At 35.3% G+C, this 25,190-nt stretch overlaps 1 protein-coding gene across 1 annotated transcript in view; it reads left to right on the plus strand.

Moving 5' to 3' along the window:
- Positions 1-2,402: 2,402 nt before the first annotated feature.
- Positions 2,403-25,190, plus strand: part of LOC150086461 (uncharacterized) — a 38,018-nt gene continuing 15,230 nt past the window's right edge. Inside the window, exons 1-2 of the mRNA XM_090371398.1 lie at positions 2,403-2,488; positions 21,207-21,440. Of these exons, the coding sequence (XP_090227524.1) occupies positions 21,268-21,440 (173 nt within the window). The 5' untranslated portion in view covers positions 2,403-2,488; positions 21,207-21,267. The remainder of the gene's footprint in view (positions 2,489-21,206; positions 21,441-25,190) is intronic.

The raw sequence follows: 25,190 nt of genomic DNA on the forward strand, positions 1-25,190 counted from the left end.
CTTTATCCCTAAAAATGAGTAAAATACTTAATTAAAAGGTGTGAAAAGGAAGCGTCCTGGTGAAGACACTGCAGATTCAGAGAGAAAAAGAAAAGCAATTATCGATAAACAGAGGCGGACTGGATCAAAAATTCTTACCCAGGAAAATTTATAGTGGCCTCATACTATGGTTTATGGCCAAAATCACACTGGCCCACCGGGGTTTCTCCGGTAAGGCTTATGGCCAGTCCGCCTCTGTCGATAGAGAAAAAATATGAAATTGTGAAACGCTTTGAGCGAAATGAAAGACCATGCGATATTGCACGTGCTACAGGCCTAAATGAAGCAACGGCGAAAAGCACATGACAATTGCAAACTTGAGAGGTTGAAAATTGAAAAGGGCTCAATTGTAAAGGGCTTAAAAATTTTAGAAAATATAGACTCCAACGAAGAACGCGTTATAGCTACAAAGCAAGGAATAAAAAAATTATTAGCTTGCTACGAAGAAATTCTGCGTGAAAAAAAGAACGCGCTGTGTCGTCAGACGAATTTGTTAGATTTTATGAAGCCATCGACATCGAAATAACTTTTTAACGTAAGTCATTTGTTTTTTTTAATACATATTTTGTATTAATATGTATAAAGAACTGCAATTTTATTAATATTTTTCTTCTAAAGTAGTGTTTTTGTTAGTCCTTGGTCCCAATTAAGCAAAATTTATATGTATTTATATGCAAAGTTCTACCCCGACTTACGCGAATTCGACTTACGCGATTTTCGTCGGACCCACCTATCGCGTAACTTCGGGGTATTACTGTATACAAAATTTGCACCCACTAACCACTTTTTTTTTTATAGTTACAGTTTCATCGCTTTTAACCCTTATAAATCCTGGTTGGCTATCACCAATTGTGGGAAAACTATCCCTGGGTGGCTAGCTCCACAACTGTGGAAACTCGGGCTTTCTTACTTCTATATTATTTAATTCTAATTTTTTTTTTTTTTTCACATGATACCTACCAATCTTACCATCATTTTTATTAACCTTTATACACCCTATCCACTACGCTTATATATATATATATATATGTCTTTATGCTGCCCCGTTTAGCACTCTCTATACATATATACACATACATCTAGACTAAGGCGCATTTAGGGCTAGAGCCTCAAGCTGCGAACAAATTTAGACTATGTATATAAAGTGCTTAGCATCATAATACACAGCCATTTCTGTATAAACAGAAAATTTTTAAGGTGGCATCGTTTTAGGTTATATCTCATATTGTGAATACCTTCACAACGAGTTGCCATGATATTGCACTACTTCGAATAAGTAACATCATAATACACAGCCATTTCTGTATAAACAGAAAATTTTTAAGGTGGCATCGTTTTAGGTTATATCTCATATTGTGAATACCTTCACAACGAGTTGCCATGATATTGCACTACTTCGAATAAGTTACTTATTCGAAGTAGTGCAATATCATGGCAACTCGTTGTGAAGGTATTCACAATATGAGATATAACCTAAAACGATGCCACCTTACACATACATCCTATTTACATTGAGCTCATTCTATATCTATTCCCTCTCTGTATAATCGTCAATTAATGCTCCCTCTAAATACATTTGCTGGAGTCTGTCTGATTCTCTCAGTTTATACGTTGTTTCCTCATTTGAAATCACAAGTCTCTCTTTCCACAGTCCTTTGATTCTACCCCTATTTGCTATCCTTATTTATTATTATAAGCCTAATACCTTTTTTTGGCTCTTCAAAACCGGCAACTGTGTTCAAAAGTTTCGTGTGTCAAATCTGGAAACTCTACTAGTGACCCACCTTTTTTTTCTCTCACTCCATGATTACAGAAAAAAAATATCAAATAAGTGAAATTTAAAAAAAAAAGAAAATTGTAATTATAACTATTTTAAAATTTTAAATCAAATTTAAAGATAAATCACATGAATTCTTTTTATTAATAAATTTATTATTAAAATATATAAATTCGTATTTGCAACAAATGGTTTTAAGCCTATTTTCGAGCAACCATCACATCGGAAGAGCTCCAGAAATACCAATAATCTAAAACTACTGGCATACATACTTTTAGTATAATTTAAGTACACATAACTAATCTAATCATAACTTCAAACATACACACTCTTAACTCCCGACCTTATTAATACTGTATATTATTCGACCCACAATGTACCTTGCCATTCTTTCATGCTACCATTTTTATCCACCCCGTGGAATTATGGGATATATATACAAAGCTTGTGTTTGTGAACGATGTGAAATAATGCGTCTGCGCTATTTGCTGAAAAGTGAGCGCGTGTTTGTCATGTAATGAAGCAGTAGTTGTCATTTTTTTTTATATAGAATATAATATTGAGAACCTTATATTAAATAAAGTACATCATTTAATGACGAATTTTAAAACTGGATGCTCTGCCGGTATACATATATCGCCTTTAGTGGTGTAATCAAAATGACATCATAGGGTGAGTTCACTGAGTAGAAATGTTTCTTTTTAAAAGGCTATGAAAATGTAACATTATCAAACGTGGTACTATAAAGATATCTGTCAAATACAAATTAAAACAATAAGTAACAAGAAAATCGAAAATTTTTAGTATTTATAATTGAAAAAGTTCAGTTAGTTGGAAAATTAGTCTGAATTAAAATTCATTATCCGAAAATTTTTGTACTTCTCACTTTTTTCACCTCTCTCCCTCTCTATCCCCCTTTAGATGGTTAAATTTTTTCTACATTATCACGAATTGTAAAGAATGAAAAAAATGGCATTTGTAAAATTTAATTTTTACTTTGGTTAAAACAGATAGGATAAGTTAAAACAAATCTGGCGGCATAAAGAAGTAATCCATTCCTTGCTATCAAAGCCGTGAAAGAACAGCGAGAATTGTAAACAGAAATGGTGTGCTGATGATTGCGATGACATTGACAATGCGAATGTTGCATTTTCTAATTTCACTAATAGCTATCCAAACTCGGTTTCATTAGTGGTACGATATATTTATGAAATACACATATTTCATATGAAAAGTGTATACATAATTAGAGCCATAATTGGTTGCATTTTAATTAATGAAGCATTATGTAGTTAGGTACATAGCCTCATTATGTATTTGTAATGAACTAACTATGTTCGTACTTAGTGCATATATATATCTCATATTGTGAAGGCACTTCACCATGAGTTGCCTTGGTATTTTTTCTAAAGCTTTTGCCCCAGGCCGCCAGATTTAAACTTGTTGTGACCTTAAGCTATAACACATATGAGGCTCTTCTCTCTCTTACAGTTCACCTGTGACAATATTAAAGAAGGATTTTTTTAAGATAATGTGAGGCCCTAAGCTGTAGCTTGTTTAGCTTATGTGTAAATCCAGCCCCGCTGAGCAACTACTGCCAGGTTAAGGATGGCTTACACAAGACAGACATATATGTTAGTAGGGTTTTTTTTGACAGATGTCATATAAACTTGCTGCTTATATTATTTCCCACTGATAGTACTAATAACAATGAATCAGTCACAAAGCTGTGAGTAGGAGTGTGCTACAGACTGCATTGAGTATGATGATGCTCTGTTTAACTATAGTGAGAATCAGAATGTTTTATTGTTGGAGATTATAACTATCGAGACACACGATTGAGATTTTTGGAGAGGATACTTGCCTGGTAGCAATCCGTTCTCATTCACTGCATTTATTTCAACTTGTTAGGGATGAAGCTAAGGGATCCATATTTTTGACTTTGTCATTTGCTTAGAGATTCATCTGCACTAAAAAAATTTAAGAAGTATTTAAGAAGCCACCAAGTGGTAGTGGCCATAAAGTTTTGATGTGGGACATATTCAAAAAATTACAGTTATTAAGAGAATGATTTTCATTTTTTTTAAATGAGTTTATAGTGACTGCAGACATCATTTTGTTCAATTTGTGGGAGCAGATGAAATTCCAAAATAAATGAAAAATTTCATAAAGTTATTCTAGATTTCAAAAATTATACAACTTTTCGTATCTTTAGAAAGATATGCAGCAAGGTAGAAACTAAAAGTGACCAACGAATTGATGAAATTGGTATCAAAAAAAGAAGGCTATTTCAGATACTGTATTCAAATATCAAGAGACCCTGTTCAATATGGAATGCATTCAGTAGTTTATAATCAGGTTACTAAGGACTAAATCAGATTATTAAAAAAAAATAGGAAAAATAAGTCCAAAAAAGATAAGTATACAGTTACAAGGAAATAAATTAACTATATTGCCTGCTAAGGAATCAACAGGATCTGTACAGACAACCCTAAGCAGATGAGCTGAAAAAATTCTTGGCATTTATATTCACACGAAAACATACTTTTCAATAGGCCTGTTATTTCAGCTAACAATTATTCAAGATTTAAGAAATGTGTGATAACTGAAAAGGTCTTAAAGAAATTGAGTCTAAAAGGGAACAAAGCACAAGGAGAACATGGCATCTATCTAGTTATACTGAAAGAAGCAGTCACTAAACTCCAATTATAATAATGAAGAAGCCCCTAGAGTTGAAATTCCAGAAGATGTGGAAATGTACAAATATCTTTCCCATAAACAAAGGGAGTTTCAAGAGTGATTTGGGCAATTACCGACCTGACTTGTGACAGGAAAAATTGTGGAATCAGTGATTAAGGATGTATTGCAAGGTCACCTCCATAGTAATAATTTAATATTTGTTAAAGTGAACACAGTGTAGTTGTTAAGGGATGAGCTTGATTGACCAATCTGGTAAGGTGTTACAAAGTCAAAAAGGAATTGGATGTAAGGATTAACTTTGACATAATTTACTTTGTGGCACTGAAGGTAGGGTACTACAGTGGATAAAGGGATGGTTAACTGGTAGAAGACAGTGTTTATAAACAGGCAATGCTCCTAACAGACCAGTGTTATGAGTGAGGTTGTTCATGTTTTACAGATGATATAAGTTTCAGGTGAAAACTTGATGAAGTTGAACAGAGTTATTAATAACCCTGCTCAACCTTGATTATTGTCTTTAAAGAATAATCAAGGGATACTATTGCAAGAACTGACATGAAGCTCTCAGAACAGGTTAATATTTTAATAAGGCTAAGGAATTCTACCAATATAGATTTATACAATGAGATAATTATCTCATTGTATAAATCAATGGTCATACTATATCTTAAATAGTGTACATGAGTAGTTAATCTGTTGTTAAGATCAATGATCAGACTACATATAGAATAGTGTACAGAGTGTGGAAGCCTCATTTCAGGAAGGATATTGACTTATTTGAAAGAGCACTGAGGGAAGTAAAACTATACTCTCTTCAATCTAACTTTAATCCTGACAAACAAATACAGATCATTTGGTAAAGCTCACATTGGTCAGTTGCCAAAAAAATAGTGGATTCGGTAACTGACCAATGAGAGCTTTATTCAGCGACATTTATGTGAGGATTAAGGTTAAGAGTATAATCATGGAGACGAAGAAAAAGCTATAATTCTGTAAGCTGCAATGTTTAAAAACTAGATATCTGCATAGAGAGATAAAGTGTTTAACACATTTAAAAGTTTGAGCAAACTAGATGCATATTTACTCTTTCTAGATGATTGTAGACAACACAACATAGATTCAAATTGGTTAACCCTAGGTCCACTGGACCCAAGAGGCCTCAAATCAATTAAGAAAGATAATTGCAGATTGGATATATGAAAATGTACATTGTCAAAAAGTGATTAACTAATGGAACAACTAATTAGCTTTGTACAGCCTACACAGATTTATTTATGGGAGAGGTAAATAAAATATAAAACTGAAGAGTCACTTTATTTTATCCATCCCCTCTTTTTTCTTTGATGGTAACATTATCTATGCATTACTCTGTTGTTTTAATACTAATAAACTGCAATGTGTCAAAAAATCACCATATTAATTATAACCTACAGTTAGTAGGTTAAAATTTACAAAAGGATAGTATTTTGAGTTATAAATGATTTTAGAACTAGGTGCCATAAATTCAAATTACAGGGTGCAGAGATGTTTAGACTGGATTGCAGGAAGTTTTATTTAAGCTAACAAGTTATAACTTACTGGAATAAGCTACCTACATGGGTGGTTGAGGCTGACAGTTTGAGGAAATTCATACGTCAGCTGGATAGTTACATAATGGAGGAGAAGGGAAATGAGGATTGTCTATTTCCTTTTCTTTTATTCATTCATTTTATTTAATTTTTTTATTATTACTATTTTACTCCTTTTATTTTGGCTGATGCAGCATAAGCCTTAGGCTTCCTTGCACCATATGGCCATTACTAATAAGTTAAATTTAAATTCTTTTATTTTAAGTTGATGACAAGCTTTCCAAAGTGAGAGAAAGAGAAGTTTCACTCAGTAGTGAATCGATATGCATCCTATCTGCTTCAAATCTACTAACAATAACAATAAATTATTATATACACTGCAAGAGGGAACCGTGGCAGCATCTAATGAAATGCTGTTTGGAATGAAATATTTTGATATTGCAGGATTAGGCAATATATATTTCTATATAGTGCTCATTATTACTACTTATAAATAATGCATTAGCATTAGTAGAGGGGCACCTCCATAGCCAGGTGGGCAGGAGCATCAGTGCCTAGCACATGCTTCTTGATTAGACTGGGGTTTGAGCCTGTGACCACTATATACAGAGGATACTATATACATACCAACTAAGAAATATTGTTCAAGGTTTAGGCCTAAATGGTTGTCAGATGAACTAATGAGACATGTGGCAGAGAAGAAAAATGCATGGGATACATACAAATTAATGGGTGACATGGAAGCCTATGATAGATATAAGTTGGTCTGTAACCAAGTCACAAAGGAGATTAGGCAGGCAAAGGCAGACTACGAAAAATCCTTGGCAAAGGATGCAAAGAAAAACAGAAAAGAGTTCTTACATACTTGAACTCGAGAAGGAAAGGGATGAATCAGATTGGTCCACTGGATATTGATGGTTCAACAGTTGAGGATCCTGCTCAGGTGGCTAACAATCTAAACGAGTATTTTGCATCTACATTCACGCATGAGGAGTTATTCAGGAAGGAGAATGATGTAGGTAAAGTAAACATTGGCAGTGAGCTGGATGATTTTGTAATAACTGAGAGGAAAGTGGAGGAGAGATTGTTGAGGATAAACATAAAAAAGGCACCTGGGGTGGATGGGATCTATCCAGTTATATTAAAGGAGGCAGCAAAGGAAGTATGCAAACCCCTAGCCATAATTATGAGGGCTTCTTTGGACTCAGGGGAGGTACCCATAGACTGGAGATGTGCAAATGTAACCCCAATTCACAAAGGAGGATCAAAGGCTGACACAAGTAATTATAGACCTGTTAGTTTAACTTCTGTTCCAGGTGGTCTTGGCGCATTATAGCCTTAGATGCTAATGCGCCAATAAAATTCAAATCAAATCAAAATCAAAATCTGTTCCAGGTAAATTAATGGAGGCACTGGTAAAAGAAGCACTGCAGGATCATCTAGACAAGAATTCAGTTATAGCTCAGACGCAGCATGGTTTTGTTAAGGGCAGGTCTTGCCTGACCAATTTGATTGGATACTATGATGTAGTCACAAAAGAACTGGATGCAGGGAATAACTTTGATATTATATATTTGGATCTTAGAAAGGCTTTTGATACTGTTGCACATGGAAGACTGCTGCACAAATTGGAGCAGTGTGGCATTGGAGGCAAATTGCTGCTATGGATAAGGGGATGGTTGAGTGGCAGAAGACAGAGAGTGGTAATCAATGGACACTGCTCAACGTGGACTAATGTTATTAGTGGGGTTCCTCAAGGTTCAGTGTTGGGTCCATTGTTGTTTTCGGTGTTTATGAATGATATTGATGGTGGGATATCAAGTTTAATGTCTAAGTTTGCAGATGATACAAAGGTTGGCAGGGTCGTTAAGGACACTACTGACACTATGCTGCTGCAACAGGATCTGGAAAGGTTGAACAGATGGGCTGAGAGGTGGCAAATGAAGTTTAACATTGACAAATGTAAAGTACTACATATGGGAAACAGTAACCCCAGAGCAATGTATCAACTCTGCGGTACTACACTGACAGTGGTGGAGAATGAAAAGGACCTGGGGGTAATTGTGCAGGCAGATATGAAGTTCTCTGAGCAGTGCAGACGAGCTGCAAGAGTAGCTCATGGTGTCTTGTCAATAATATACAGGAATTTTTCTAGCAGGGATAAGGAGGTGATTATTCCCTTGTATAAGGCAATGGTTAGGCCACATCTTGAGTACTGTATACAGGTCTGGAGGCCTCATTTCAAGAAGGATGTAGAGCTGCTGTAACGGGTACAGAGAAGGGCAACAAGATTAGTAAATGGAACAAAGGGTTGCTCTTACGAAGAAAGGCTTAAGTTTTGCAAATTACAGAGTCTGGAGACTAGGCACCGGTGAGGTGATCTGATAGAGGTGTATAAGGCTTTGAATGGTTTGAGCATGCTCAATGCCAATGGGATTCTTCATCTTTCTCAGAATAATCACCTCAGAGGGCATAAATTCAAATTGAGGAAGGACGGATGTCGGATAGATGTGCGGAAATTTGCCTTTGGCCAGCGGGTGGTTGGTTGGTGGAACCGACTTCCATCACTTGTTGTTGAAGTTGATAGCCTAAACAAATTTAAAGCTCAACTGGACAGGTATTTCGAACGAACGGAGGGGTGAAATGGGAGAGGGGTTTTTTTTTTTTTTTTTTGGCTGATGCTGAATAAGCTTGCTTTCTTGCATCATATGCCTCTGCTAATGCTAATACGGAAAGGTCAGGGAATGACCACCGCACATCCCCAGAGCAATATGGCCTTACTTGCTAATGCTGCTAAAAAACAAACAACAAACAAACAAATATTAGTAGAAGCAGATGATGCAAGAAAGCAAGCTTATGCAGCATCAGCCAAAAAAAAAAAAAAAAGCTCCAATTTCATCCCCTCCATTCATTCCAAATACCTGTCCAGCTCAGTGTTACATTTATTTAGATTATCAACTTCCACAATAAAGGATGTAAGTCTGTTCCACCAACCAACTACCCGCTGGCTAAAGGCAAACTTCCGCACATCTATCCTATATCTGTCTTTCCTCAATTTGAATTTATGCCCTCTCAGGTGATTATTCCGAGCAAGAGGAAGAATCCCATCAGCATTGAGCATGCTCAAACCATTCAAGGCTTTATACACCTCAATCAGATCACCTCATAGGCGCCTAGTCTCCAGACACTATAATTTGCAAAACTTAAGCCTTTCTTTGTAAGAGCAACCCTTTGTTCCATTCACTAATCTTGTTGCCCTTCTCTGTACTCGTTCTAACAGCTCTACATCCTTCTTAAAAAGGCCGCCTCCGTAGCCAGGTGGGAAGGAGCAGCAGTGCGTAGCACACGCTTCTTGATTAGACCGGGGTTCGAGCCCGTCACCACCAAATACGGAGGATGCGGAAAGGTCAGGAAATGACCACCGCATATCCCGGAGCAATATGGCCTTAGTTGCTAATGCTCCTAAAAACCAAATAACAAATCCTTCTTAAAATGAGGTCTCCAGGCCTATCTACAGTACTCAAGGTGTGGCCTGACCATTGCCTTATACAAGAGGATAATCACCTGCTTATCCCTGCTAGAAAAATTCCTGTATATCATTGACAAGACACCATGAGCTACTCTTGCAGACCGTCTGCACAGCTCAGAAAACTTCATATCTGCCTGCACAATTACTCCCAAGTCCTTTTCATTCTCTCAGCACCTCCGTAGCCAGGTGGGAAGGAGCAGCAGTGCATAGCACACGCTTCTTGATTAGACCGGGGTTCGAGCCCGTCATCACCAAATACGGAGGATGCGGAAAGGTCAGGGAATGATCACCGCATATCTTGGAGCAATATGGCCTTAGTTGCTAATGCTCCTAAAAAAAAAACGTTTTCATTCTCTACCACTGTCAGTGTGGTACCACAGAGTTGATACGTTACTCTGGGGTTACTGCTTCCCATATGTCAATACATTTGTCAATGTTAAATTTAACTTTGACAAACTTACATTTGTCAATGTTAAACTTCATTTGCCACCTCTCAGCCCATCTGCTCAACTTTTCTAGATCCTGTTGCAGCAGTGTACTGTCATTAGTGTCCTTAACAACCCTGCCAACCTTCGTATCGTCTGCAAACTTGGACATTAAGCTTGATATACCATCATTAATATCATTTATAAATACAGAAAACAACAACGGACCCGCCACTGAACCGTGAGGGACTCCACTAATAACATTAGTCCACGATGAGCAGTGTCCATTGATTACCAGTGTGTCTTCTCCCAGTTTGCCTCCAGTACCACACTGCTCCAATTTGTTCAGCAGTCTTCCATGTGCAATAGTATCAAAAGCCTTTCTAAGATCCAAATATATGATATCAAAGTTATGCCCCGCATCCAGTTCTTTTGTGACTGCATCATAGTATCCAATCAAATCGATCAGCCAAGACTTTCCCTTAACAAAACTATGCTGTGTCCAAGCTATAACTGAAGTCTTGTCTAGATGATCCTGCAGTGCTTCTTTAACAAGTGCCTACTTCTGTTCCAGGAAAATTAATTTTCCTGGAACAGAAGTTAAACTAATAGATCTATAATTACTTGTGTCACCCTTTGATCCTCCTTTGTGAATTGGGGTCACATTTGCTCATCTCCAGTCCATGGGTACTTCTCCTGAGTCCAAGGAAGCTCTCATAATTATGGCTAAGGGTTTGCTTACTTTCTTTGCTGCCTCCTTTAATATAACTGGATAGATCCCATCCACCCCAGGTGTCTTTCTTGTATTTATCTTCAACAATTTCTCCTCCTCTTTCCTCTCAGTTATTACAAAATCATCTAGCTCATTGCCAGAGTTTAACTCACCTCTGGCATTCCCCTCCCTGAATAACTCCTCATGTGTGAATGTAGATGCAAAATACTCATTTAGTTTGTTAGCCAACTGAGCAGGATCATCAACAGTTGAACCAGCAATATCCAGTGGACCAATCTCATTCATCCCTTTCCTTCTAGAGTTTACATAGATAAAGAACTCTTTGCTGTTTTTCTTTGCATCTTTTGCCAAAGATTTCTCATAATCTGCCTTTGCATGCCTAATCTCCTTTGTGACTTGGTTACAGACCAGCTTATATCTATCACAGGCTTCCATGCCACCCATTAATTTATATTTATCGCATGCATTTTTCTTCTCTGCCATATGTCTCATTGGCGCCTCCGTAGCCAGGTGGGAAGGAGCAGCAGTGCGTAGCACACGCTTCTTGATTAGACCGCGGTTTGAGCCGGTCACCACCAAATACAGAGGATGCAGAAAGGTCAGGGAATGACCACCTCAAAATCCCGGAGCAATATGGCCTTAGTTGCTAATGCGCCTATAAACCAAATAACAAACATATGTCTCATTATTTCATCTGACATCTGTTTAGGCCTAAATTTTGAACAATATTTCTTAGTTGGTATGTAAATAAAGCCTAGTAGCTTCCAATATAAATTCTTTGAATGCTTCCCATTTTGAATTTGCTGTTGGTAACGTCATCAGTTGGTCCCAACATATAGAATTTAAATACTGTCTCAGACCATTGTAGTCTCCTTTTCGAAAGCAAAAACCCTTCCCTTTACCTCTGATGGTAGTTACGTTTTTGAGTAAATCCCTCTTCAGCACACTGTGATCACTTCCACCTAGTGGTTCCTTTATCTTCAGATTCTTAATGCATGAAGAATCACTACTGATAATCAGATCAAGAGTATTACTCCCTCTAGTTTCCTCCCGAACATGCTGATGTAGAAAACAATCATCCAATAAATCCACAAAAGCCTTGCTAGTATTGAGTAACCAACCCACAAATTCCACTCAATATCTGGGAAATTAAAATCCCCCCATTATAAGACTCTCTGATTTACTGGCCCACTCTATTTCCCTGTACAGTTTCTTATTATACTCATCAGAGTCATTAGGTCTATAACACACTCCTACTCTCAATTTTGATCTCCCAATGCTAATGTCACACCAAACTGACTTGACACTGCACTGTCCAGCGATGTCGACTGGCTTCACTTCCTTGGATTTTATGTGTTTCTTAACTAATAGCATAACCCCTCCTCCCTTCCTATCCTGTCTATCTTTCCTGTACACATTGTACTCCCCAAATTTCAGTTCTGCATTCCTTATATCTGTGTGACACCACATCTCTGATATCCCAACAATATCTGCCTTTGATGTTTTGAGCAATACCTCAATTTGATCAAATTTATTTACCAAACTCCTAGCATTGGTGTATACGCAATTATACATGCACCTGTTCCTATTCTTAGCTACCCTAATGCAACCCATGTGTTTACTTGTACCGCAGTGACTCCCAGCAGTCCCTGAAATACTGTGCATCTTGTTTTCCAGGTTTGCTGCTCATTCCGATAGAAACAGTGCAAGAATCACTTTCACCTCTGCCAGTGGCTACTGTTAATCTATTAGTCCTTGTATCCCCCCAAGCTAGCAGTTTTCTGACCCACCTAACACTGCCTCGATAGCATCAGCAAATATTCTTGCACACTTTCTATTTAAGTGTATCCCATCCCTGTAGAAGCAGTCTTTCCTGTTAACAAGTACAGGTTAACAAATGCAATAATTTTTAAAAAAATTTTAAAGTTTTATATATTCAAATAGCATAAAGAGGTGGTTATCTGGAGTTAATGTATATAAATATATGAACTGGCAACCTGACTATCCCATTATAATGGAATATTTCATTATTATTATTATTTACTCATGCATTATTTTTTAATTATTGCAAACATATAAGTTTGAATCACTAGGGATCATACACTTCCAATAAGTCAATGTTAACATTTGCCTGCAAAAGATTTCACTATGCAATCAATAAGCATTTTTAGTTCAAGGCTGCTCAAACAAATGTTTCCAACACTATGCATACATAATTGCTGACTAACATACTTCATAAAACATTATTGCATCACTGATGACAGAAATTTGAGAACTTGAGAAATTAGTGTAATAATGCAAATGAAATTTTTGTCTGCAACCTTTTTTGTGTTCAAGTAATTTAAGGTAAAAGCAGGGCTGGATTTACATATAAGCTAAACAAGCTGTAGCTTGTTTAGTTTATATGTAAATTTAGGACCTCACGTTATCTTAAAAAAATCCTTCTTTAATTAAAAAGTGCTGCTTTTTTTACATGTTATTTAAAAAAACAAAAAACATGAATTCTGCTGAAAATGAAAAAAGAACTTTACATAAAATGTAAATATGAAACTAACAGTCATTTCCATATACCAGTTCAGAGAACTGAATTCAAATGGAAGCTTAAGTTTGCACATATTCTAATGTGTTTTGTCAAACAAATAAAGGAGTAAACAGATTAAAAAAAATAATTATTATTTATCTGTTTATATATATATCTTTAATTATAATCAGAACAAGACACCATTTTACATATAATAATTTAAAAAAATAATAAAAAAGACATTTGGAACAATTATTAAGCATAAAACAGAGAACCTACTTTTTACAGTATATGCCTCTGCCCATGTCAGCCAATGCTCCAGTTTCAAACAAAACGTGTGTAACATGTCTATAAGGTGATCCAAGTGAAACTAGCACATTGAAGTAAGAGGCAAAAACAGTAAACACTCCTCATGAGTTCTTTACATTTTTAATTACAAGTAAACAATTTTTTGCTTGGAAACCATTTTGAATAAAAATTCAATATTAGTATTAATAGTGGCAAATAACATAAGAAATCAAGCTTATAAGCTTATACAGCATCAGCAAAAAAAAAAAAGTCAACAACATTTTCCATATCACCTGTCCATCCCCTCTAATAGTTTGTCTAGTTCTTCCTTGAATTTATTCAAGCTATTAACTTCCACAACACTAGATGTAAGTTTGTTCCAACGATCAACCACTTTAACTATATTTAAGAACGAAAGTAAAAATTAGATTTTTTAATCATTAATTAGTGGTTAATGTGCAACAGATGTTTTAAGGTCACTTGTCCATTGAACAGTATTTCTTAGTTCGTATGAAAAGCCTTATGGCTTCTATGATTATTTCCCTAAATGCTTCCCATTTAGAATTTGCTGTCAGTAACATCATCAGTTGGTCCTACTGCAGAGAATTTAAAAACTGTCTTAGACCACTGTAGTCAGCCTTATGAAAGAAAAAGCTTTTTCTTTACCCTTGACAGTAGTTATATCTTTAATTAAATTCCCATTAGTACACTGTGATCACTGCTACCCATTAGGTCTTTTACCTGCAGATTCTAAATGCATGAAGAATCACTGCTGATAACCAGATCAAGCAGCATATTGCTTCCTCTTGTTACATCTCTAACATGCTGCTGTAGAAAACAGTCATCCAATAAATCTACAAAAGCCTTGCTAGTGCGTGAGTGACCAACCCACAAATTTCAGCCAACATCTGGAAAGTTAAAATCCCTCATTATAGGATATTCTGATTTACCGATTCATTCTATTTCTCTGTATTTTGTTTGGGTTACTTGTTACTGTCATTAGGCCTATAGCACACTCCAACTCTCGTTTTTCTTTTTCCAGTGCTTATGTCACACCAAACTGACTCAGCACTGCACTGGTTGCCCATGTTGATTGGATGCAATGCCTTAGATTTAAAATGATTCTTAACTGAGAGCATAACCCCTCCTTCCCTTCCTCTGCACATTGTACTCTCCATATTCAAATTCATCACCACCTTTGTCTTGGCACCATGTCTTTGTTATCCCTACAGTGTCTGCATTTGATGAATTACTTGCTACTTCAAATTTATTTACAATGCTCCTAGCATCAGTGTATATGCAAGTTTACATGCGTGTATTCTTACTCTTAGTTACCCCAATATAGGTCATGTATATACTGGTTCCATGACCACCTAAAGCAGGGCTTGAAATCCCTGACACCTTGCTTTCCAGACTGCTGCATATTCCAATAGAAGCAGTGCAAGAATTGCTTTCACCTCTGCCTGTGGCTCTAGTTAATCTCTTAGTCTATTATCATCCCAAGCCAGCAGTTTTCCAACCCACCTATCACTGTCTCAAAAGCATCAGCAAATATTCTTGCACCCCCCTCTATTTAAATGTATCCCATCCCTGTAAAAACAAGTCTCTCCTAATAACAAGCACAGACCATGCTGGAAAAAAAAAAATTCTTCCCCACAAGGCTTGCACATTCTCGCCAGAGCCAAATTGATTGAAAAGGCTTTCAACATGTACTCTATTTTGTCGTGTCTAGTCAGAATTGCAGTCACTTTCAAATTCAGCCCTAACATGTGGCTTTTTCCTAGCACTGCGCTGCTTGTTAAGTAAGTCCGCTGAGCTCCTACTCTTAATACCATTAGTGCCAACATGTACAACAAATCACGTTTTGTACCCTTAAAAGATGATATCTTCTCTATAATGGCAACTTTTTTCCTTATCAGGTATACCTTGGTCTTATTTCACCTATACTTCTTTTGCAATATATTTCCCTGGCAGTAGAGTCACTGACAATAACTACCTTCTTTGGGACCAGAAGGGCTGTGTTAATGCTACGGCCAAACTGGCCATGACTGAGGGACCTCATTTTCAGTGTAAATATTTTCTAAAATAGTGATAAAAATTTCTAATAATAATAATAAACTAAGAAAACAGGTAATATAAAAGAATTCTTAAACTTAAGTGTTTAAATTTTATTCTTATACCTTTTTATTATACAATAAATAAGTTAAAAGTTTCTATTAAAATAATTTTTATTATTACTTTATTTTTCAAGTCAAAAAACATAAAACATTTTTGACCTCAGTTTACATTTTTATTAAGGAATATTTCTATATTTATACTGTGAATTTTTATTCACAGTATAAATATAGAAATATATATAAAGAGGCCTCAAATTTAAATTTGACCGGGGGCCTATTTCATCCTTAATCTGGTCCTGGGTACCAGCTCATTCTGCCTTGGAGATTGCCACTGTGTTGCTATGGATGCACATGTGTGAGCTCTGGTGTTGATTTGGTGGGAAGCTGAGAGTTTGGTGCATCCACCCCTACCTTTTCATGCTCTCATAAATGCCCATCAGAATGCTGGTGGACACCTAATTTCTACACACACACACACCCTTGGCTGTATCATGTTCTGTTCCAGAAAGGGCCACAAATATTGCAGAAGTTTCACCATAGGGGCTTGGCACACCCAGGGTCCTGAGCTATATCATCATTCTTCTCTTTCTTGGTGATTCCATTCTACTTCTCTCTCTCTCTCTCTCTCTCTCTCTCTCTCTCTCTCTCTCTCTCAGGGTAACTTGGAAATTTTTTTTGGCTGGCAGCATAAGCCTCAGGCTTCCTTGCACCATATGAATAATAATAATAATAAAAAGTTGCTCATTTTGTTAGGTCATCATTTGTAGGAGAATCGCTCCCTGTAGTTCTCCCCTGAGCCACAGCAATTTAGCTACTTTGTGCCTATTGCTTTGCTGCTCTAGTCTGGGGTATGATTTCCATTTAAATACAATTTAATTAATAATGAAAATTAATCAATGTAATAATCGTGCAGGTAATGCACAAATGCTGCGGGGCTAAATTTATTAAAACTACCCACTTCCACAACAACATGAAAGTGTGTTTCAGCATCAATTACTCTCCAGCTGAAAAACTATAGCCCACTTAATCGAAGTCTTTCCTCGTACAGTTGCCCATTTGCCAATCCTACCATGTGAGTTGCTTGCCCCTAGACCCTTTCAAGAACCTTAATGTCTTTTTTTAGTTGGGGTTCCCATACTTGGATGCAGTATTCCAAATGCAGTCTAACAATTGCCTTATACAATTACCCTATTATTTCATTAACCATCCTAACCAGGAGTTTGAATTCACCCATTTTATTGACAACACTCCTGACATTATTGTAGATACAGTTAAGACTCATTGCTCTAGTTTATCTTTCTGCTCATTTGAAATGTTGCCACCATCAGAACATCTTGCCAATGTAGGCTGTTGTGGCAACAACCAAAAATTCTTCAGTTATGTACAAGCATTACTTTGACTCATATCATCAGATAAATGCAGGTTCATTTTACCCTTCTCCACGTCTTTGTTTTAACCCCACCCTCAGATTGTTTTCTTTCAGATAACCAAAAAAAGGCATTTAGTGGGATGTTGTGTATAATCAACAAAGCATGATTTATTTTGCTGAAATAATAAATTTTCAGATTCATATATCATGAAATTAAGTTTTATTTTCTTTAAAGATTTTGATTTTATTTTTTATCCAATCATATGAGCACAAATTTTTCAATTTGAAAAATCTGGAAAAAATAAATAATTTGGATAATCAAGTCTTTCATTAAAGTATTTCTTCATAACAGCTTAAGATCATAAAGCTTCAGACTGTGTCAACGTTTATAACTAATGTACAGGTCAGGCAGAGCATTTGTTTGTGTGTGTACCCATAAAATAAAACAAAGTTTCCATAATAAAATGTCTCATATTGTGAACCATGTTACCAGTTCTCAACTGAGTGTGTCACCACTCATATGTCACTATTTTGGAGATGGTTGACTCCTCATTAATGGATGGGTAAGCACCCTTGACTTGTGAATGCTGACAACCCAGTTGTGACTTGACTTTACAATATGAGAGATGTCAAAAGGTATAGGATATTTAATTCTGTAATAGCTTAAGAGTGTAAATCTTCAGGCCACGGAATATTTATAATTAATGTGTAAGAAATGCAAAGCATCAGTTTTTATATACAGTCGGACCTCTCTTTAACAAACTTCCATATAGCAAATTTTTCTGTGTAGCAAACTTTTTTGATTTCCTCTTGGTAATTACAATGAAAATAGTTTCCGTATATTGAAGAAAATTTCCAACTGATTTCAAGAGACCTGGGTACACATTGTTCGCACCTCTGGCCTTCAGGCAATACAGTTAATACTGCAAAAAGCACGAATTACAAACTAAAAGGATTAAGAATTGAGAGCTAAAACATTTTACAATTTAGTGGTGCCCGTAAAAACCCTGCAGGAGTACACTGGCCAACCACAGTGAGAAATAGAAAAAGATGGAAGGTTTTGGGAGAGGCCTTTGACCAGCAGTGGATTAGCAATGGCTAAAAAGAAGTAAAACCTATACACTACTGTACCAAGAAGTTGCACTGGTCAACTGTTATCTATGCGTCCACGGCCGTTGGCAAAGGTTAAGGCATATTCCTGACGCACAGACATTGAGTTTGGTCAACCTGTTTTCTACTGTAAGCATGCAATTAGAGAATTAGAAAAGAGCGATTTTCCTTTATCCTGGAAATTCATCTGATGTTTTGAAGAAATGAGTCATCCACACTTTCACTAAATTTCACCTGTCTCTGATTACATGGTAGGTACAGAGACAGATGAAATTTAGCTGCTGCGAAAGTAACCTTACAGTGTCTAAGGGGAAATCCTTGAGTGTAGCGTGAAAAAGTGGAAGTGCTTAATAGTGTAGATTGGGGCGTTAAAAAAAAAAGAAATTGCTTTAAAATTTGGTATTCCTGCCAGTAGTGTGTTACCCATTCTGAAAAACTGTTTTGATTTTCAAACTGCTTGAGGAAATGGGAGACAGTCGGAAGCATGAAAAATTATGCCTATATGAAGATGTAGATGAAGCCGATTTTAAGTGGGTGAAGTTGATTCAAGACTAAAGCATGCTGATATCAGTTTTTCATTAATAAAAGAAAAGGCTATGGAGTATGCATCTTTTCTGGGGCATAGAACATTCCAAGCCAGTGCTGGTTGGCTGGACAAATTTAAAGAGTGCCATGGCTTACTCAAAAATGTTATTTCTGATGAAAGTGACGTCATAATCATAGAAGACCATACCCATTGGAAAAAACAGTTTTGAAAAAAAAAAAAATCTGAATAGTGGATTTTAAATTTTGTTAGAAAGATGACAAAAGAACACAGAAAAATCGTATTGTGTTGATTGTCGACAACTGCCCTGCCCACCTTCACTCTGTAATTTCGAAACTTACAAGTGTGAAGCTTGTTTTCTTCCCTCTGAATACCTCTTCTGAACTGCAACTAATGGACCAAGGCATTATCAAGAATTTGAAAATGCACTACCAAAGGCACATACTGAACAAAATTATACTGAGAATAGAAACCAACCAACCTATAGATTCTGTTATAGATTTGCAGATGTGCATATCAGAGTTGCCGAAAGTGTGGAGTCAAGATGTGATGGAAACAACAATTAAGAATTGTTTAGCAAAAGCAGGTTTTGCTAAAACGCCAATTAACAGCCATAAGAGGAATGAGCTACTACCAGACATTGAGCAATCTTGGGAATAACTCCAAGCGAGAGGTTTGATCAGAGGAGAAATTGTTCTTGACGAATTTTTAGGAGTTGATAATGATGTCATAGTAGCTGAATATCTGAGTGACTCCAACATTTTGGAGCATATTTAAAGAACTAGTGACAATATCAAAGATGAATGGGATGAAAATGAGGACAATACTGTACCAGTATTAAACCTTCCAATCAAGATATGTTGGCAGCATTTGAAACTTTGCATCGAGGCCTTTAGTGGGAAGAAAATGCAATGGAAAATATATTTGAGTGTTAAAAAGCAGAGGCGAACATTTTTATGGATAGTGTACAGTAGAATCCAGTGTACAACGAAAGATAACCAAATATTTTTCGACATAATTCTTAAAAGTGTACTAATATATTGTGTGCTTCATGTAAGTAGTAATTTCTTAATATGTATGTATTAATAAATTAATTGTTTTAAAATGTTAGAAAATTTATTCATTCTGATTTATTTCCCATCTTTTACTATATTTCTGAATTTACAGTATATTTCATTGTTGAAAAGGTCATATTTCTTTATAACAAAATTTCAGTTTAGCGAATTTTTTCAAGGGTACGAACAATTTCGTTATATAGAGGTCTGACTGTAGTTATAAAGCAAAGTTTCTATAATAAAAAGGCATCATTATAGTACTGTGAATATATTGTGTATCCCTTCACAACAAATGCTCTACTTATATACGTTTTGCATAACTCATCCTAAAATATCCTATATCATTTGGCACTCTCATATTATAGTCAAGTTAAAATTGGAAAAAAATAATTCTTATATCCTACATAGGCCAGAAGATTTACCAGGTAGAGAATACAACAGCAATAATGTATTTTGTGGTCATGTGGGCTTCACCACAATCAACACAAAGATGTATATTATACCCTGCTTTGACTACTCAGCTATGCCACTACTGTTCACCAATGAGGAAACAGCAATCTCTGAATAGTACCACCTAGGTCAGTGGTTTTCAACCTTTTTTTAATTGCGGCACCCCTACTCAATCTACTTGATTTTCTGCCTGTTAGATCCGATTTTCTCTCTCTCTCTCTGTGTATATATATATATATATATATGTTATATGATGGTTATTACAATAATATAATTATAAAAATTACATTTCATAATACAAATTATATATATACAGTATATAATAATTTTATTCTTTATATAGAGGTAATAAGTAAACATCAATTATAGATCACCACAAAATTAAAAAGTTACTGTACACCATTTTATAATGAAATAAACATATCAATTAAAAAAATAATAAGTTTAAGTAACTTAAACCCAAATTATGCTGCAACCCGGTTGAAAACCACTGACCTAGGTGATGGTGCTCAGCTGAGATTAAATAGCAGTATACATCCATTCTGGGGAGGTGCTGCTTATTGAAAGTGCATGAGTCAGTCAGCTCATCATGAAGAGATTCACAATATGAGTTGTGTGTGTGCATAATGATGCCTTTTTTTATTTTATGGCTACATACAAACTAATGCTTTGCACTACCTTTTCATTAGCTAAATGTTCCTTTCAATTTTAACAGTAGTTATCAATGTTTTAAAAATTTTAATTAAATAGTCCTAATGGCTTACATTTTACCTTTGTTTGATATAAATGTGGTTTTGAATAGTTTCTCCTTTGCTTTTTAATACCTTCCTTTTTTTTCCATTTTGATTTATCTTAATGAATTATCATTAATGTTAGTATAGAACTGTTAGCATAAAACATAAAGCATCTTTAATCAGCTTAAAGCTTTATTATTTTTAGTATTATGATTTTAATATATAAATTATTACCCCTCTTTTTCAGGAACGGGCAAATTACTCCTTTTTAAAGTTACTCTATTATCTCATGGAACGTTCCTGTCATCATGCCAATAATTTTACGATTGAGGAAGTTTATGAAACCTCTAAGTCAGCCATTTCGTTTTATGGTAGGATGCACTATATGTGGCCTCCTGAGTGGCTGTGTTGCTCTCCTCATTGGTGTTCCACTTCTTATTTTTTTTGGAACTAATCTAAAAGAAGATGACATCTGGAAAAAGTAACTTCTTTTAAATTTAATTTATTTATTTTTGCATTAATTTATTTTATTGAATGCTTGTCATTTGACTTATATGATATATATTGAATAAATCCGTTTAACCAACTAGCTGCTGCACAGAGGACATTCTTAACCCTGGTTGTTAAGAATCACTCTGTTCACCACACAGAAAAATTTTTTTGCTTAGTTTCTATATTAAAATATGTGAAATCTTTATTTAATAGGATCAGAATGTTTATCATACACCTTACTATGCCTTCCAGAAGGTTAAACTCATACTTATCATTGAAACAAAATTCAGTTTGGTTTTTTTTTCATTTGTTGGAGAGTTCAAGTTTATATATATGTATCTGCTTAGCATTTAAGATTCTCTCACTATCATTTTTAAAATATTTGTTGTGATGATGATGAAAGTATTTGTTTGGCAAATTATGTTGCCATTTATTACTTTCCTGCTCTTTAGTCAATTATCAGTGGGAGTATTCTCAGTTATGTAACTCCTTAAAGATACATGTTCATACTACAAGCTGTAATACGTTTATAGTAATTTGAAAGCATCTGATAATTATTTCTGAAGATTGTTGAAATGTGCAACTACAAATAGTGTGACCTTGGCATTCTCCCAACCTCTTCTTACATTACTAAATAAATACCACTTCAAGTTACTTCACATGAATACAAATGAAGCCTATCTATTAATTGCTACCTTATCATAGGAGATGATATTTAGGATTCCTTAAGGCAGTGGCAGTCAGAGTGAAGCACACAAGCCCCTCTTGCATGCTAATCTGTTCCTTCTAGTGGTATGGTGTTTATTTTTTATATTTTTCTTAATCTAGTTTTTTAGACTCATATAAATTCGTTTTAAATGACAGTTTATTTTTAGAAACAAAATCATCTTGTAAAATATACCCTAAAAATCTTTTATTGCACTAATTTTTTTAATGTTTGTTCTGGTAGAAAATATTTATTCAAAACAGTAGAATATGCAGGTATAATAAATGATTTATGCTAAAAAAAATTGCAGTAAATACCAATATTCAAGTGTGCCATCTTTGTTTATGTTGTGGATACTGGTCAGTATTCATACAACTGTGGTTATATACTTGCATTCAAAACTTGCTCAGCCTCATGTTAGTCACTATGTTTGCTTATATAATGAGCAAAAATCAGCAGAAAACAGTAGAATATGCAGGTATAATAAATGATTTATGCTAAAAAAAATTGCAGTAAATACCAATATTCAAGTGTGCCATCTTTGTCTGTGTTGTGGATACTGGTCAGTATTCATACAACTGTGGCTACATACTTGCATTCAAAACTTGCTCAGCCTCATGTTAGTCACTATGTTTGCTTATATAATGAGCAGAAATCAGCATTTACGATGACACCTCGCATATCTGTATTGGTTCTTTATAAGTGCCATTTTATAATGCTCTTGCTTAGCACTGTCTTTACAGAATGCTCTGCCTTCGGGAAACAGTTAAGAGGTGCTGATATGAGGTGCTACTATATATGAGTGTGATTCAGTTTTTATAAAAAAAAACATATATATATATATATATATATATATATATATTGCCAAACTTATTGTTCTTTTTCAAGCTTTTTGGCCCTCTACACTGACAGATTTTTTTTATATCACTGTGGCAAAACACTAATGCTGGCAACATAGAAAGAAGTAAGCTGACTATAGCTAATTCAGGACATGATGCAAGTCCAGGTCAATCTTGAATCACCTTTGTGTGTACATGTTATGTGGCATTAAATGATTTTAAACATCTAGATAGAAAATAAATTTTTAATATGAAGTATGACTCTCTCCCATGGGCTTTATTGACATCACTAATCTGCTGGGGTATGCTTACAACAAGGTTTTGATATGTGGCAGCTGGAACTTTACTCTGATTCTTCTGTAAGGCTGTAGCTAGTTCTCTGCTCGAAATAGAACATCTTTTTGGCTCACATATGATGTTCCAAAATATCCCAAAGCATTCTTTTGGATTCAAATTTGGGCTCTGGACTGGAAGTGACAGGTTAACCACATTCTGTGCCTGTGTATTTTGGGACAAATATAACTCTTTTCCAGTTTTTGCAGTTTATGTAAGCCAGAATAGTTAAGCACTTCACAATACATACATTTGTCATTTTGTTGATGACAACCAGTTGATAAAGTCCAAACCACATAATACAGACCTGTAATCGTATACTGTCACTGAACTTCATTGTTTGTATAATATAGTCTAGGTGAAACCGTTCCTTGAATGCATGCCATGCCTAAGTGGATCCATGATTCCTCATTCCATATTATATTCTGCCACTTCTATAATGTCCAGTGTTTCCGTTCTCTGCACCAGGATAGGCAGTAATCTGCATTGCTAAGAGACAGCTTTGGTATACACGTAGCTACACAATCATGTTAACCCATTCTGTGAAGTGTTTTTCTTATGGTTGATAGCCTTACACTTATTCTCATTCTTTCTGCTGTCTCTCAATTCAACTTGTTGTGGATGCCTTTGCAATTTCCTTTTTATCCATTTCAGTTGTTGACATGCTCTGGACCTATTAATAATGTTGGCCTTCCTCACTTGGTATGAATAGTTACATTACCTTCTGTCTTCAGTTAGCAGACATTTACAAGTTGCATTTTGGAATTCCACTCTTTGTGCTGTCTGGTGAATGGACAACTTGTGATAACCTGCTATCTCACTTCTTACAAGGAGGGGGGCAGACAGGTCCTTTTCTTGTGCCATTCTGTTGTCTGCCTTTCATTAGGTGTGCACAACTTTTGTATATACTACTTTTAACTAGTACTGTCACTTATCTATTATGTTACCTCTGGAATTACTACTTTCCACAGGCAATATATCCCACTACATGTTACAAGATAGTGTATATATGGACGCCAGTAACTTTGTTCTGACGTTCTACAATGAAAAAAGGGTTTGGCCATTACTACCTTAAGTTACTCTTAGTGAATAATTAAAGCAAATTTAAAGTTTTACATGACATTTAAAATGAAATTTAAGACCACTTGCACATCTTTCTAGTAAATAAATTTATGGGAGGTTCATAAGTAAGTATTCTTTTGTATTAAAATTTCACATTTGCTTGGTTTCTTCACTAAGAATCCTTAAGGCATATATTCCAAATATGCTCTGAGTAGGTATTAAAAGACTTAAATTTAATAAAAATTAAGATTTACTTATATTTATATCAAAGAAAAGGATAGGATGTGAAATTTTATCTCTCTCAACCTAATCTCTACTACGTTAGTCTTCTACTGGAGAATAAATAACAAATAAAATAATAACATAAGAATTAACGTAGGAAATATTATTATCAACACTAAGAAATGAACTTAAACAAGTAACATAAGTGAAACAAAGCAAGGAAGTAAAATATTTGCAAATTAAGTTGGTAAAGAAAGTGGCTGTAGTATTTGCTGCTTGAATTTACATGTTCTTGTTGTCTTGAGAAAAATGCTTTGGTTTTGCTGACCAACGCAGAGGAACTAGTATAGAAAGGTTCCTTCTTTTTGAAGGTCATTGCTTTCTTGTCGAGACTGTCCTTTATTATATTATTAATTTTGATTTACATAATTTATTTCATTCCTCATCACTTGAAATTCACTTGTTCTTCTATTATACCTCATTTCCGTTAGTTATCTAGTTTTTTATCCTTCAAACTAGGGTGATGAAATTACATTTTCAGAAAGACACACACAATTATAGTGCTCTTATTAATCCA

The sequence above is a fragment of the Mastigoproctus giganteus genome, chromosome 4 (assembly GCF_048544385.1).
Source record: "Mastigoproctus giganteus isolate SK-2022 chromosome 4, ASM4854438v1, whole genome shotgun sequence".
In the NCBI taxonomy this organism is placed as follows: Eukaryota; Metazoa; Arthropoda; class Arachnida; order Uropygi; family Thelyphonidae; genus Mastigoproctus; species Mastigoproctus giganteus.